The sequence below is a fragment of the Mustela putorius genome, unplaced genomic scaffold (assembly GCF_011764305.1).
Source record: "Mustela putorius furo isolate JIRA1106 unplaced genomic scaffold, ASM1176430v1.1 tig00000129_pilon_pilon_pilon, whole genome shotgun sequence".
NCBI lineage: Eukaryota > Metazoa > Chordata > Mammalia > Carnivora > Mustelidae > Mustela > Mustela putorius.
The window spans coordinates 45,237,622-45,253,316 of NW_025421290.1; the positions used below are offsets into that span (position 1 = coordinate 45,237,622).

Consider the following 15,695-nt stretch of genomic DNA (forward strand, 5'->3'; position numbering starts at 1 on the left):
TTCTTTAATTTCCTCATTGACCCATTCATTCTTTAGTGGGATGCTCTCTAGCCACCATGCATTTGAGTTCTTTCCAACTTTCCTCTTGTGGTTGAGTTCTAGCTTCAGAGCATTGTGGTCTGAAAATATGCAGGGAATGATCCCAATCTTTTGGTACTGGTTGAGACCTGATTTGTGACCCAGGATGTGATCTATTTTGGAGAATGTTCCATGTGCACAGAGAAGACTGTGTGTTATGTTGCTTTGGGATGGAATGTTCTGAGTATATCTATGATGTCCATCTGGTCCAGTGTGTCATTTTTTTTTTAAGATTTTATTTATTTATTTATTTGACAGAGAGAAATCACAAGTAGATGGAGAGGCAGGCAGAGAGAGAGAGAGAGGGAAGCAGGCTCCCTGCTGAGCAGAGAGCCCAATGCGGGACTTGATCCCAGGACCCTGAGATCATGACCTGAGCTGAAGGCAGCGGCTTAACCCACTGAGCCACCCAGGTGCCCCCAGTGTGTCATTTAATGCCTTTATTTCCTGTTGATCTTTGGCTTGGATGACCTGTCCATTTCAGTGAGGGGGGTGTTAAAGTCCCCTACTGTTATTGTATTATTGTCAATGTGTTTCTTTGATTTTGTTATTAATTGGTTTATATAGTTGGTTACTCCCATGTTAGAGGCATAGATATATAACATTGTTAGATTTTCTTGTTGGACAGACCCTTTGATTATGATATAGTGTCCCTCCTCATCTCTTATTATGGTCTTGAGCTTAAAATCTAATTTATCTGGTTTAAGGATTGCCACCTCAGCTCTCTTTTGATGTTCATTAGCATGGTAAATTGCTTTCCAGCTCCTGACTTTAAATATGGAGCTGTCTTTGGGTCTAAAACGAGTTCCTTGCAGACAGCATATTGATGGGTTTTGTTTTTTTATCCATTCTGATACCCTTGTCTTTTGATTGGGGCATTTAGCCCATTTACACTCAGGGTAACTATTGAAAGATATGAATTTAGTGCCATTGTATTGCCTGTAAGGTGACTGTTACTGTATACTGTCTCTGTTCCTTTCTGGTCTGTTACTTCTAGGCTCTCTCTTTGCTTAGAGGACCCCATTCAGTATTTCCTGTAGGGCTGGTTTGGTGTTTTCAATTTATTTTAGGTTTTGTTTGTCCTGGAAGCTTTTTATCTCTCCTTCTATTTTCAATGACAGCCTAGCTGGATGTAGTATTCTTGGCTGTGTATTTTTGTCATTTAGTACTCTGAATATATCATGCCAGTCCTTTCTGGCCTGCCAGGTCTCTGTGGATAGGTCTACTGCCAATCCAATATATCTACCATTGTATGTTACAGACTTCTTGTCCTGAGCTGCTTCCAGGATTTTCTCTTTGTCACTGAGACTTGTATGTTTTACTATTAATTGACAGGGTGTTGACCTATTTTTATTGATTTTGAGGGGGATTCTCTATGCCTTCTGGATTTTGATGCTTGTTCCCATCACAAAATAGGGAAATTCTCTGTATAATTTGCTCCAATATACCTTCTGCTCCTCTCTCTCTTTCTTCTTCTTCTGGGATCCCAATTATTATAATATTGTTTCATCTTATGGTGTCACTTATCTCTCGAATTTTCTGCTCATGGTCCAGTAGTTGTTTGTCTCTCTTTTCCTCGGATTCTTTATTCTCCGTCATTGGGTCTTCTGTATCACTAATTCTCTCTTCTGCCTCATTTATCCTACTCTTATCCAGTAAGAGCCTCCATTCTTGGTTGTGCCTCATTAATAGCTTTTTTGATTCATCTTGGTTAGATTTTCATTCTTTTATTTCTCCAGAAAGGGATCTTATTTCTGCAGAAAGGGATTCTCTAGTACCTCCCCTGCTTTTTTGAGCCCAGCTGGCACTTTGATACTCATCATCTTACTAATGCCTATATTGATGAGGTCCCTTGCCATTGTACTGCCTCTTGTTCTTTTTTTTTTTGTGATGAGTTTTTCACTTTGTCATTTTATCCAGATAAGAATAGATGAATGAGGGGCTCCTGGGTGGCTGGCTCAGTGGGTTAAAACCTCTGCCTTCAGCTCAGGTCATGATCCCAGGGTCCTAGAATCGAGTCCCGCATCAGGCTCTCTGCTCAGCTGGGAGTGTGATCCCCCACCCCCAGCCTGCCTCTCTGCCTACTTGCGATCTCTGTTTGGTCAAGTAAATAAATAAAATCTTTACCAAAAAAAAAAAAAAAAAAGAAAAAATAGATGAATGAGAGGGCAAACTACCAAAAGGGAAATGACATGAGAGAGATAGACACCAACCAAACCAGAGACCTGAAACTGGGGGGAGAAGAAAGGAGAAAACGGGAAAAAGAAAAAAATATATATATATATATTAGACTGGTTAATAGAACAGAGCCACACACTTGATTTTGGATGTATTGTAGTCTCTTAGAAGGAACTACCTCTGAAAATTTTAAAGAAAGAAAAACACAAGTATACAAAAATAAGTGTAAACATGATGAAGGGATGGAATATGAGTGTAAAGATGAAAATTTAAAAAGATTCTTTTTTTTTTTTAAAGATTTTATTTATTTATTTGACAGAGAGAAATCACAAGTAGGCAAAGAGGCAGGCAGAGAGAGAGGAGGAAGCAGGCTCCCTGCTGAGCAGAGAGCCCGATGCGGGACTCCATCCCAGGATCCTGAGATCATGACCCGAGCCGAAGGCAGCGGCTTAACCCACTGAGCCACCCAGGCGCCCCAAAATTTAAAAAGATTTTAAAAAAGGAATTGAATTGATAAGATAAGAAGTTGGTTGAAAAAAGGTAAAAAATAAAAGAGGAAAGACTGTGATCAGGCTAGAGACTAGAATAAAGCCATGGGCTAGATTTAGGGTATATTTTCATCTTTTAGAAGAAACTGTATCCCAAAATTTTAAAGAAAGAAAAACCTATTTGTATACAAAATAATAAGGTTAAATACAATGAAGGGATAGATAATAACTATAACAATGAAAATTTTAAAAGATTTTTTTCAAAGATATTGATAAGATAAATAGTTTAAAAATGTTAAAATAGGAAAGAGGAAAACATTTACAAAGTAGAATAAGAAAAAAAAAATTAAAAATTTAACTTTAGAAGACTAAAGGATCATGGGTAAAAAACCATGAATTCTCCGTGTTGCTTTGCCCCAGCTGTGGAGTTGGGCAGTTCTCATTGATCGGTGAACTTGGTCTTGGCTGGACGTTCTTGGTAATCTTCTGGGGGAGGCAGCGGCCTCTTGCCCTGATTCTCAAATGTCTTTGCCAGAGGCAGAATAGCACCGCCCTTGCCAGGGGCCAGGCTAAGAAATGTGCTCCGGTTAGTGCTCGGGAGTTTTTTTTTTTTTTTTTTTTTTTTTTTTAATATTTTATTTATTTATTTGACAGAGGGAGATCACAAGTAGGCAGAGAGGCAGGCAGAGAGAGAGGAGGAAGCAGGCTCCCTGCTGAGCAGAGAGCCCGATGTGGGACTCAATCCCAGGACCCTGAGATCATGACCCGAGCCGAAGGCAGCGGCCTAACACACTGAGCCACCCAGGCGCCCCTGCTCGGGAGCTTTTGTTCCCTATTCGCTTTCCGTACCATTTCGGAGGACAGGAACGAAAATGGCGGCCTCCCAATCTTCCACCTGGAGGAGCCGAGCGCTCAGAGAAAAGCAGTCCCTCCGTCTCCCTGGTCTCCCGCCGCGCTCCCTGCTCCCCCAGCCTGTGTGACCACACAGCCCCGTTTGGAGTCTCTAAACCCAGCCGATTCCGGCAGTGTATTCCCGCACCCCTCCCCTGGGGAAGGTGAGTTTCCCGGATGTGCCAGGGGTGGGGTCCCTACTGGAAGAGCAGTGTCCGACCGTGCCATGGACCATGGTTAAGGTAACCCCGAGCTGAGAGCCCTTCCTCCTCTCTGTAGCCTGCGTGCCCGCTCGGATCCCTGGGGGCTCTGCCACACTCAGACACCCCCGATCCTTCTGTGACCCTGCGGGTCCTGAGACCACACTGTCCCCGTGAGGGCTCCACCCCCGCTTAGCCTCTGGAGCGACGTCCTCCCTCAGTGGAGCAGGCTTCTAGGAGTTCTGACTTTGGGCTCCGTTGCTCCGCCGCTTGCCGGGAGCTGCCCCTTCCCCCCACGGTCTATCTTCCCGTGGATTCGGATTCACTTCTCCACATGTCCTGCCTTCCAGAAGGTGGTTGCTTTTCTGTTCCTGAAATTGCTGCTCTTCCTCTCTGCCATCTCCTGCTGGGTCTGTAGCTGTCCGGAATGGTGTGATGACTGTCCAGCCGAACTCCTGGGACCCCATGATCGGTAGATCTCCTGTTCCTCCACCATCTTCCCCCTGCCCCCACTTGTACTTTTTAATGTCTAAAAATCCTGGCCCGGATGGATGTCCTTTGATTATGAATTTGAGATAATAGCCACTACCCTCCTGCTGTGCCAGAGGAGCACAGTGGTTTCCCAGACTTTGACAACGGTGTCTCCTTTCATGAGCTTTAAAATGGAGTGGGTATTTCTGTCTCCTTCATTCTAATGAAGACCTTTAAATAATGAAGAAGATTTTACCTCTCTATTTGGGTGGAAGGTTGCAACTGTCTTACCTCATTTTGGAGAAGCAGTGTGTTGGTGTCTGTGAGAAAGTGCAGTTAGAGGCCTTCAGCTGCCATCAGGGTCACCTCGGGGGGTGGGGCGTGTGGGCTTGGTGGGGCTTTGAGAATTTTGTTCTTTTACCTGATGTGCACAATCTTAGATTGGGAGTATGGTTTCTGTTTGGGGCTTTTTCTTGCATTTTTTTTTTGTTGTTGTGGGTTTTTTCTTTAAATATTTTTATATATTTATTTGAGATAGAGCAGGAATGAGAGAGGGCACGAGAAGGGGTGAGGGGGGCAGAGGAAGAGGGAGAAGCAGGCTCTTCACTGAACAGAGAGCCTGATACCGAGCTCAGGGTTCCATCCCAGGACCCTGAGATCAGGATCTGAGCCAAGGCAGGTGCTTAACTGACTGAGCCACCCAGGTGTCCCCTGTTGTGGGTTTGTTTTTGTTTTGTGTTTTTTGCAAAGGGTAATTCTTACTTCTTAATAATGTTTTATTAAGTAATTTAAAATTTTTTTTTACTAGAAAAGGATTCTCCTACCTTGCTCTTCACAGATACTCTCCAAGGAAGGCAAGATGACCCAGAAGAAGGGAACAAAGTGTTAGGAATGGGAGAAACCATTTGCATATGAGGATAAACTGTGCTTGTTCACAAGTGAACAAGGAGATTATTTTAGACCCATTAAAATGATCACAAATGAAAGGATAACCCACTTTGAAGAGCTCTAAGTGGGCCGAGCAGTCACTAACAAGGTCACAAACCAGTCTGAGGCATCGTGGAGCCAACAGGGTAAAAGGGCAGAATGAAATTGAAGAGGCCATTTTTGTTAATAGAATGAAAATGGCACTAAAATGAACGCTTCCGTTGGAGATTAACACTTGGACGTCGTCTTCTCAGGCTGAATTCAGTAACGCCTTCTTACCTCAGGGTCGGCCTCCACACGTTCATTAGATTCAGGGGATCATCAGCCTTTTATTGTCTTGCTTCTTCAGGGAATTAGCTCCTGAGACTAAAAATGCACCATGACAACCGTGTCACTTAGCTCCTCTGACAATTTAATTAGACCTCTCTTTAGATTTTTTTTTCTGGAAAATTATACATCGTGAAAAATATTTTAATGGAATCACATGCCGAAAGTATTTAAGGAGATTGAATGCTTCAGTGTGTGGAGAGCCCTCCCCCCACCCCCCGCCGCCCTGGGAGGCAACAAACCCTTTAGAAATCCAATGTTCATCCTTCCGTCTACCACTGTTTTAGATTCTGATCACTATGGAATGTTCATCATCAGCCATTCCCGCCATACCCAAGGCCCTCCAGCCACGGCCCACACCGCCCACTGCATGGGCTGTCCCCGCAACCCCAGGACTGCTTTAGGTGAAATCGTAATGGGGTTTTACCTTTGGATTTGGGGCCTTCGCAGCCCCAGCCCCAACCTTGCTAGGCCCCGCTGCTTCGTTCTCCATGCAGCCGGCTGGCTGTCGGGCATAGCAGGAGAACTCAGCATTTGCAACCAGGTTGCCTGGATTGGACTGTGTCCCCATCTCTCCTCTGTAACTCTTGGCAAACTACACCCCAGTTCCTGGTCTGTAAAACAGAGATAATAATATTACGTATCTCATAGTGGTAAGGAGGCAAGAAAAGCCATGAACTGTTCTAGTCCATACCGGCGAGGATCAGGATGCCCACTGGCCCACTGCTATGGCCCAGGAGGCAAGAAGAAGGGTTAAATCTGGGAGCTGGGCTCAGTAGAGTTTGGGTGGCTGGTGGGTGAATGCCAGGAACCACAAGGGCAGGGGGACTGTCCAGGGAAGCACAGAGGTGACACCCGTCTTAATTTCAAGTCCCACACATGATAGGGAAAGTGAGGTCTTTGGGGACCCGAATAATTGCTTCACTTTTTGGCCCTACAGCCCTGAATGAAGAAGTCAGCCACTTTGAGAAGCGCAAGGTATTTATTTTAGTCTCCACCGTGATGACCTGGGCACGATCCAAACCCCTGGACCCTGTAAGTAGTGCACTAGCTTTTCCTTCTTTGTTTCTAAATAAAGATTTATTTATTTAGTTGAGAGAGAGTGAGTGAGTGAGAAGGAAGTGAGTGAGAAGGGGTTGAAGGAGACGGAGAGAAAGAGAATCCCAAGCAGACTCCCGGCTGAACGAGGAGCCCAACGTGGGGCTTGATCCTGGGACCCGAGATCATGACCTGAGCCTAATTCAAGAGTTGGAGGCTCAACCAGCAGAGCCACGCAGGTGCCCCTGCACTAGCCTTGCCTTGGTGCATCCTTCCACGCTTGATACCTTGTGATCTGTGTGCAGAGAGGACGTCCTGCGGTGCACCGTGTGGTCTTTCCCTCCTGAATTCTACCCCATAATGAGCGTTGAACAGAAATCACTGACTCTAAGCACACTCAATTCTAAGGGCCCTCCCTGGGTTATGTGCCACTGGGGAAGGAAAAGATAAATGATACCAATTAAGCTGAAACCATGCTTACTTATCACTTAGACTTTGTTTCTGAAAAAGCTCTCTTTGAGCTGTACTGAGACCTCTGTTCCTGTCTTACACCTTCTCGTGCAGAGAGGAAAAGGAACATGGACGCCCCATACAGTTGTTTTGGGAGCCCCCAAAGCCCTTCATCTTCAGAGGCCAGGTGGGTGACTCACCCGTGCCTCCTGTCTTTGTCCACACGGTAAGGCAGTATGCAGGCTGCCTCAGGTCATTTCCTTCCTTTTCCATGAGGGCTTACACTCTGTCTTCCAGAGCTGTTGGCTTTCTCTACGGATATCAGATGTACCTTGGCCGTTCTGCCCCAGTGTCTTTGTGCCTGTGAACTGAATCACAGTGCGATCCTGTGAAAGACATTGAGAAAGGCAGTTCAGTGAACAGGTGCAGTGCCTCCTTTCATTGGAAGGGATGACAGAATCAGTCGTGCTCAAGGTCAACCAGGCGCCAGCAAGGACAACCTCAACACTTTCTGGCTGCGCACGCTGTAAGAAGACACTGACCGCAAGACCCATCCCAACTTCGGAGATCAGAATGTGGGAGGGAAATGCAATATCCTAGAATCAATGGAATATGTTACTTATAACGAGGAGATACGGAGGGACTTATCACACATTGCGTCAAAGGCCATTTGTTTCTTTCATTGTCTTTCCCTTGGTGAACCGGGAGTTGGTTGAGATTGGAGAGCTGTTTTCTGTCCTTTTCTTGTAAAGGTCACTTGCCCACTCCCTTCTGGTTGCCCTCACGTCAAAGACCTAGCCAGTCATTTGACTCCTGTTCTGGTTCCTGCAGACCATCCAGTGAAGTGTCCGCTACAAAACAATTGTTGGTCTCTTGACTGGCTGCTGGCCTGCCAGAGTGTGCTTGCTCCTTCACTTATAAACTAACTTATATTGAATTGAGCAAAATGGGAATGTATTGGCTCATAAGTGAGAAGTCCAAAGGTGGACTGTAGGCACAGCTGGACCTAGAAGCTCAAACAATGTCCTCATAGCTCACTGTTCTCTTTCTCTCATCTGTTGCTTCTTTCCTCCTGGGTAGGCGTCATTCTCAGGTAGGCTCCCCATCCTGATGGCCCCCAACAGCTCCCGGACTTACATCCCCAGAACTTCAGTTGCCTTTTCCACTTTGCTCATGTCCCACCCCAGGACTGGAATGTGCTGGGTGTCTAAGTCTTGGGGTCTAAACTTGAGCCAGCCACTGCAGCCAGGGGAATACAGAGCTCAGGCTGGCCAGGCCTGGGCTTATATACTCACTTCTAGATGTGGGGGAGGATCAGCCCCCAAACTATATGCTCTGATGGTGGAGAAGACATGGGTCCCCCAAGAAAATTGAGGAAGATGGCTGCTGTATTAGCACCTGTGTCCTATGGCAAGTCCATATCCTCTCACTGTGGTTGTAACTTGTATTTCCTCAACAGCTCATGATGGCTTGAAGTGAGGCTTATAAAGGTATAACCTACATAGAGTTCAGGTAGTTCCTCATAGAGTTCTGGATAGTTCTATGAGCTTTGAAAAATGCATACAGTTGTGTAGCCACCACAGCAGTCAAAACAGAACCAGTTTTGGGGGGTTTTCTACCACCTCCCAAAATTCTCTACCACATACCACACAAAAGCTCAGTTCCAAATGGTCACATAATTAAAAGTAAAAACCAACACTTTTTCATTTTTTTAAGAAAAATTAATAGAACTTACAGGGGAAGAGTTCTTAGGACCCAGCAATGCTAAATGCCCCAAAATGAATAAATCCAACTGCAGTGGAATGAAGGAGGTATTTATGGATGAAATGATGCTGTGTGTGAGATTTACCTTTGAAACCACACAGGGGATGAGGAAGTAGATGCCGGGCAGAGAGGAAACCAGGTTCCACTGTGCAGGAGCCCGAATCAAATCACATGGAAACATCACACAAACCCAACATGAAGGATCTTCTATTAAATAACTAGCTCATAAGCTTTTAAAATGGCAGTAAAAGACAGAAAACCAGAGCTTTGCTCCAAATAAAGATGAACAAGACATGGCAGTTCTGGGCCAGGCGTGATCTTGGGCTGGACCTCTGCTGGGGAAGAGACGCTAAAAAGGTCATCGCTGGGACAGTTGACAACGTTGGAGCAAGGACTGTCAATGGGATAAAATTATGTATATCAGTATTAAATTTCCTGAATTTTATCACCATACTGTGGTTTCCTAGGAAGATGTGCTTAGGAGACACTCACTGAGAAGTTCAGAGTATGTGCACAGTGTATGCAGCCTGCTCTCCTATGGTTCAGAAGAAAGAAATGATACATGTATGCTGTGTGGAAATACAATTAGAAACACTGTCTTCACCCAACCGGAAAATCCCTTCACAAGGGAGCAGAGAAAGAAAACAAATTTACTACCTAAAAAGCATGAAAATGGAATGTCATGCACGTCCTGGGCAATCCACTAAGAGATGGCAAAGGCCGGGGGAATCTCCCCTTTGTGGTTAGCCACGCAGGTTCCACCCATTGCCTGCGTGTTTCCCGATAACATTAACTAGTTCTTGAGAAAGGGGACTTGACAGCACCATTGGTCATAGGTAGTTCGTCCCACATTCACCTAGTAATTTTTTGTGGCCATCTGGGTTAGCTAATTGGCTTCATCCAGAGGAAAAACAGATCTTTCATACCTTTATGGCAGGAGGGAGTTCTGCAACTGAGAGCAAGGGGTGTGGCAAAGTCAGGCTCCTACCTTCCCACAGAAACTAGAAGACAGAGGTGCTCTCTCCCTTGATGTTTCTATTTCAAAGAGGTATCTCCCAGGGCGCCTGGGTGGCTCAGTGGGTTAAGCCGCTGCCTTCGGCTCGGGTCATGATCTCAGGGTCCTGAGATCGAGGCCCGCATCGGGCTCTCTGCTCAGCAGGAGCCTGCTTCCCTCTCTCTCTCTCTGCCTGCCTCTGTCTGCTTGTGATCTCTCTCTGTCAAATAAATAAATAAAATCTTAAAAAAAAAAAAAAAAAAGAGGTATCTCCCAGGTCCTTCAGGAAGGCCTTTCCTCGTTAGGAAGCTGCTAAGAGGCTTATTTGGCTTCTAAAAAAAAAATTCACACACTTGGGGCACCTGGGTGGCTCAGTTGGTTAAGCGTCTGCCTTTGGCTCAGGTCAGGATCCCGGAGTCTTGGGATGGAGCCCTGCATTGGGCTCCCTGCTCAACGGTGGATCGGCGCTTCTCTCTCTCTCCCTCTGCTGCTCCCCCTGCTCGTGCACGTGTGCGGTCTCTCTCTCTGACACATAAATAAATAACATCTTAAAAAAAACAAACAAACTTGCACTCCTGGGGTGCCTGGGTGGCCCTGTCGGTTAAGTGTCCGACTCTTGATTTCAGCTCAGTAGAGAGTTTGCTTGAGATTTTCTCTCTCTCCCTTTGCTCCTTCCTCCCCCGACCTCCCCTGTGGGCTCATGGGCTTGCTCACTCTCCCTCTCAAATAAATTAATTAATTAAATCTTTTTTTAAAAAACCACATACATTTCAAAGAGACAGAGAAAGGACTTACAGACCTTTTATCAAAGTATAATGCTCTAAGGAGAAGGGATGGGAGAGAAGCCTCTTACTTCGTTGTCAACAGGGAGATTGAAGCTTCTTGTTTTTAATTTTTATTTGCCCTTAAAATGTTCATGCAAATAGAAAGAGATAATGAGAAAACAATGTGATAACTTTTTTTTTTAATTAGTGGATCTGAGGGGGAAAGAATGTATAGTGGTTCTCCATATTGTTTTTGTAAACTTTCCTTAAATGTGAGATTATGTTGGTGTAGAAGTTCACAAATAAGTAAAATGTAGTAGAATCACCCTGGCTGGGAGCAGAAGAAAGCCAGGTGGGATTTCAGTTTTCCCTGGTTTCTTTTTTTTTTTTTTTAAGATGTATTTATTTTAGAGAGAGCTGGGGGTGGGGGGGCGCAGTGGAAGAGGGAGAGAGAGAATGTCGCACAGACCCTGCACTGAGCGCAGGGCCGATGAAGAGCTGGACCCCCACTGACTGCATCTCCCAGGTGTCCCTCGGTTTCTCCTGTTGGAGGCAGAGTTGCATTACCCTAGTCTAGGGTGTTTGTGCAAGTCACGACTTGTGATTATGAGTTGAGCTCAGTCAGATCTGTAAGGGCAGGACATCGGAGGACCTGGTAAGTGTGAGGCCCTGCAAACGCGCTGTCTCTGCCGCCCAGCCCCACGCAACCATTGAAGAAGACCATTTGAGTGCAACCCCTTAATGACTTCCTTTAAGGCCTATGACCGCCTCCTTGCCCAGTGATGTTTATCATCCCAGTTGTGGTTATGGTTGGAAGAGGAAGTTGGACTATCTGTCCTCAGATCTGGTTCCCCCTATTCTAGGGACAGAGAAGCAAACTGACAGACCAGGCTGCTCTGAAGGGCAGTTTGTCCCCCAGAAATCTAATTGACAGGTGTGGGGCAGAGGCAGACTTGGGCATCAGTGGATATCTGGTTGCAAGGAACAGAACCTAGCTGGAGTTAGCTGACACAGGAAGAGGACGTTGTCGTAAAGATATAAGCAAGGTCTGCAAAAATCCGCGGTCAGAGAGGCCATTGGGCATCAGCGATCGGGAAGCTGAGCACGCCCTGTGCACCTGTCCCCCTGCTCTTCCCTGTTTCTGTCTTCTTGTCGTCATCCCAGGAAATCTTAACAGCCAATCAAACCTGGCCCTAGAAGGTAGCGGTCATGAACAAGATACGTTAAGCTGGAAAAAATCATTGTGACCTCTTGACTTTAGGAAAGACAGATTTTCAGCTCTGTCACCATGAAAAATGGCTCACCAGCAGCCCTCCTGGGCCTCCCCAAGACACAATGTTCAGCTCTAACGCCACTTTTCAGTACAACGAGTTCCAGGACACTATGGAAGGGACTAGATTCCATGTTCTGGGTCAGTAAAAATCTGGGTGAGCCTGGATTTTATGTTTGATGTCAGAAAGCTGAGACATTTTCAGAGATGCCCTGGGCAGGGTTGAGAGTCCAAAGAGGGCTCCCCGCTTGTCCAGTGGTGAAGGGTGAGCGTCACGAAATCATTTCGCATGCTGGGCGCTTCCCATCTGTCCTTGCAGACCTAGTCCCCACGTTTCTCGGCCCTGCTCTGGCGTCACGGGCTAGGTCAGCAGGCGCGCGTGCCCTCTCCTGCCCACGGGGTTTGGCCAGTGGGGAGTTGGGTGAGGGGATGAGGGAAAGGAAGAGAGAGGTCGGCGCGCTTGTCCTGCGGACCGGCAGGCTGAGCTCCTCAGCCAACATCACTGTGCCTCTTGGGCAGCCTGTCCCCTCTTCTCTAGACCCTAATTATCGCTGGCTTCCTCTCGGCTTTGGGATCTACGAGTGGTACAGAGCACCCCATTACTGACTCCAAGGTATTGGATTCCCCTTCACGCTGTCCACCTCTTTGTTGATGATCCTGTTTTATGTATTTTTTTAAGATCTTGTTTATTTATTTGTCAGAACAAGAGCGAGCACCAGCAGGGGGAGTGGCAGGAAAGGGGTGGGGCGGGGGGAAGCCGACCCCCCCCCTTGCTGAGCAAGGAGCCCGATTCGGGCTCCATCCTAGGAGCCTGGGAGGCAGGGACCTAACTGACTGAGCCACCCAGGCGTCCCAATAATCCTGTTTTTGTTTTTGTTTTTTAAGATTTTATTTATTTATTTGACAGACAGAGATCACAAGTAGGCAGAGAGGTAGGTAGAGAGAGAGAGAGGAAGAAGCAGGTTCCCTACTGAGCAGAGAGCCCTATGCGGGGCTCGATCCCAGGACCCTGAGATCATGGCCTGAGCCGAAAGCAGAGGCTTTAACCAGCTGAACCACCCAGGCACCCCCCAATAATCCTGTTTTTAAACTCTCCTCAAATTACCCACTTTGCCTGTACTTTTTATCCTGCTAAGACGCCACCTGACACATTGTGCTTAACTGAAGTCCACTGAGTTGGTGGAAAGCCACGACTTCATTATGCAACTCAAAAGAGAAAGGTGAGCATGGATTGGTGTAGACGCAGCTGGTCCCCTGACAGCCACCCTACTCCCCTCTCTTCCTTTCTAGCAGAGTCCTGATTGGTTCAGTGGCCGAGCTGCCCATGAGAGCCATGCAAGAGGGATGCTATCCCCACCTCCAGGGAAAGCCTTATGAATCCAATGAGCTGTGATGGTCCCATTCTTCCTGCGAATGATGGGCTAAGGGCAGGCATGCAAGCTAATTCCAGAATGCCAGAGAGTAACAGCCAAACCCCAAACATGTTGATGCTCTTAGCGGTGGTAAAAGTTTATTCCTTACTCATATGCAACATGTGACAGGTTTTTCTGATGAATGAGTAAGTGTCCTCCCAACTCTGCTTCGAGACCCAGGCTCCTCCCACTGGATGGCTTGACCATCTTCCAGAGTGGCCTCCAGAGCCATTATGCAAATCTACATCAAGCCTGGGGACCCCAGGTAGAAGGCATAGAAGATCATGCACAGGAAGCTTTCCAAACCACGTGTGGAAGACATGTGCATCTTTTCTCTAAATGCCTTTGACTAAAACCCCATCTCACTGCCAAACCCAACTGCAAGAGACCCGGGATATGTCATCTAGCTCTGTGCCTGGGAAATCAGCATGGTCCAGGATCTGGCACAGAGAGGAGTCCACTGGGAGACCTCTGCGAAGGGCTCATCCCTGCTTAGAAGATGCAGCCTTCTTCCCTCTGGAGATGTTGTCCGCTCCGGACATGACACTTGGAACTAATGGCTGCTGCCAGTCTTGTAGGATCCCGAAGAGGAAGGGCACGCCCTGAGGAAGCTAGAACTGAGAGAGCATCAGAAGGGCAGAGAAGCCCATCGCATGGCACCTGGGGCCACCCTGGCTTTTTTGTGTCTTGTTTTGTTTTGTTTTAAGTGGGCTCCTCACCCAACACGGAGCCCAACATGGGCCTTGAACTCCTGACTGTGAGATCGAGACTGCAGCTGAGATCTAAGAGCCGAACACTTAACCACCCGAGCCATGTAGGTTCCCCTAGAGACACCCTATTTCTGAAAGTTATTTTGGGGACATAATGAATCTCATCAGGGTTGAGGCCATTTTGAATTTGGTTTTCTGTTTCTTGAAGCCAAAAGTATCCAAACAGATAGAAAACTGTATACAGGGCATTTATTCATTTTGGTTATTTTTATTTTTTAATTTAATTTTTATTTTCATTTTTTATTATGTTCAGGTAGACATCATATAGTACACCGTTAGTTTCTGATGTGTTCAATGATCCATTAGTTGCATGTAACACCCAGTGCTGATCATAACACGTGTGCTCCTTAATACCCATCACCAGGTTACCCCATCCCCCACCCCCTAGCAATTTTTAATACACTAACTCATTTGTATTTGTTTTAAAAAGTGGGAGAATCTCGGGCGCCTGAGTGGCTCAGTGGGTTAAGCCTCTGCCTTTGGCTCAGGTCATGATCTCAGGGTCCTGGGATCGAGTCCCACATTGGGCTCTCTGCTTGGCAGGGAGCCTGCTTCCTCCTCTCTCTCTCTGCCTGCCTCTCTGCCTACTTATGATCTCTGTCTGTCAAATAAATAAATAAAATCTTTTAAAAAAAAAAGTGGGAGAATCTCAATATTTATGGGGCCTTTTTTTTAGTGTCTTTTATTTTTTAAGACTTTTTAATTTTTTTTAAATTTATTTACTTGAGAGAGAGAGTGAGGCAGAGGCAGAGGGAGAAGGAGAGTGGGACTTGAACCCAGGACCCTGGGATCATGACCTGGGCTGAAGGCAGATGCTTAAGTGGCTGAGCCACCCAGGCGCCCCTAGTATCAGCTTCAAAAGTACAGCCATGTGTTTGTTTTTTACGTGTGAGTCAAGAGCGGAGACCATTACGCTAGCCGACAGCCCAGAGGAAAAAGGACTGATGTGCTGATAGTTACAGAGTAACCTGGTAGGAAGAGTCTGGCAGGTGAGCCGCCTGAGCAAACATAGTGACCAGTGAGAAAGCGGGTCCAACACTGCAGTACAAGACAACAGATTTCAGCCAAACAGAGAGGGGTGATCACTCTGCAGAGTCAGTTCTCCCCGTCCTGGAAGGAGGAAGCGTCTAAAGAAGCTCACTGACTGTGGTGAGATGTTAACAAGACCGGCAGAGTATCCGGAAATGCCACCAGTCTCTACCGTGTGACAACCAAAGGATAAAGGATACAAAGCCGACAAAAAGTCGACTCACCATTTATTGGGAAAGCACAGATTAAAGTAGTCACAAGGAACCAAAACTTATGCGAAAGATACAGGATCCAACTATACTTCATTTGTCACCTGTTTGTAACAAGTGACATTCAAGGACTAGAGGGAACACAGCCCAGTGGCTGGTAACGAAGGTTCGTACGTGGTGTGCAAGCCAGGTCTCTGTTCCAACCAGGCATCAGGACGACAGCTCAGTCCCCACAGCCTGGTCTGGTGGATGGGCGACAGTGCAGCTGGCCAGAGAGAGGGTGAGCTTCCTTTCCCCTTGGTCCCCGTCTCACAATTTCGGGGAAGAGATTGACAGACTATCAAAACCTGAGGCCAGAGAACCAGAGCACCGGGGATGTGACTGTCTCTGATACGGCCATGAGGTTGGAAGGAGAGGCAAATCCTAGAAGAGGGG

General features: G+C 46.6%; 1 protein-coding gene across 5 annotated transcripts in view; it reads left to right on the plus strand.

Moving 5' to 3' along the window:
- AK7 (adenylate kinase 7) overlaps positions 1-15,695 on the plus strand; it is a 76,997-nt gene that overhangs the window by 14,986 nt on the left and 46,316 nt on the right. For all 5 annotated transcript variants that reach the window (XM_013057414.2, XM_013057415.2, XM_045073423.1 and 2 more), the window contains one exon: positions 6,501-6,595. In XM_013057414.2, the coding sequence (XP_012912868.1) occupies positions 6,501-6,595 (95 nt within the window). The remainder of the gene's footprint in view (positions 1-6,500; positions 6,596-15,695) is intronic.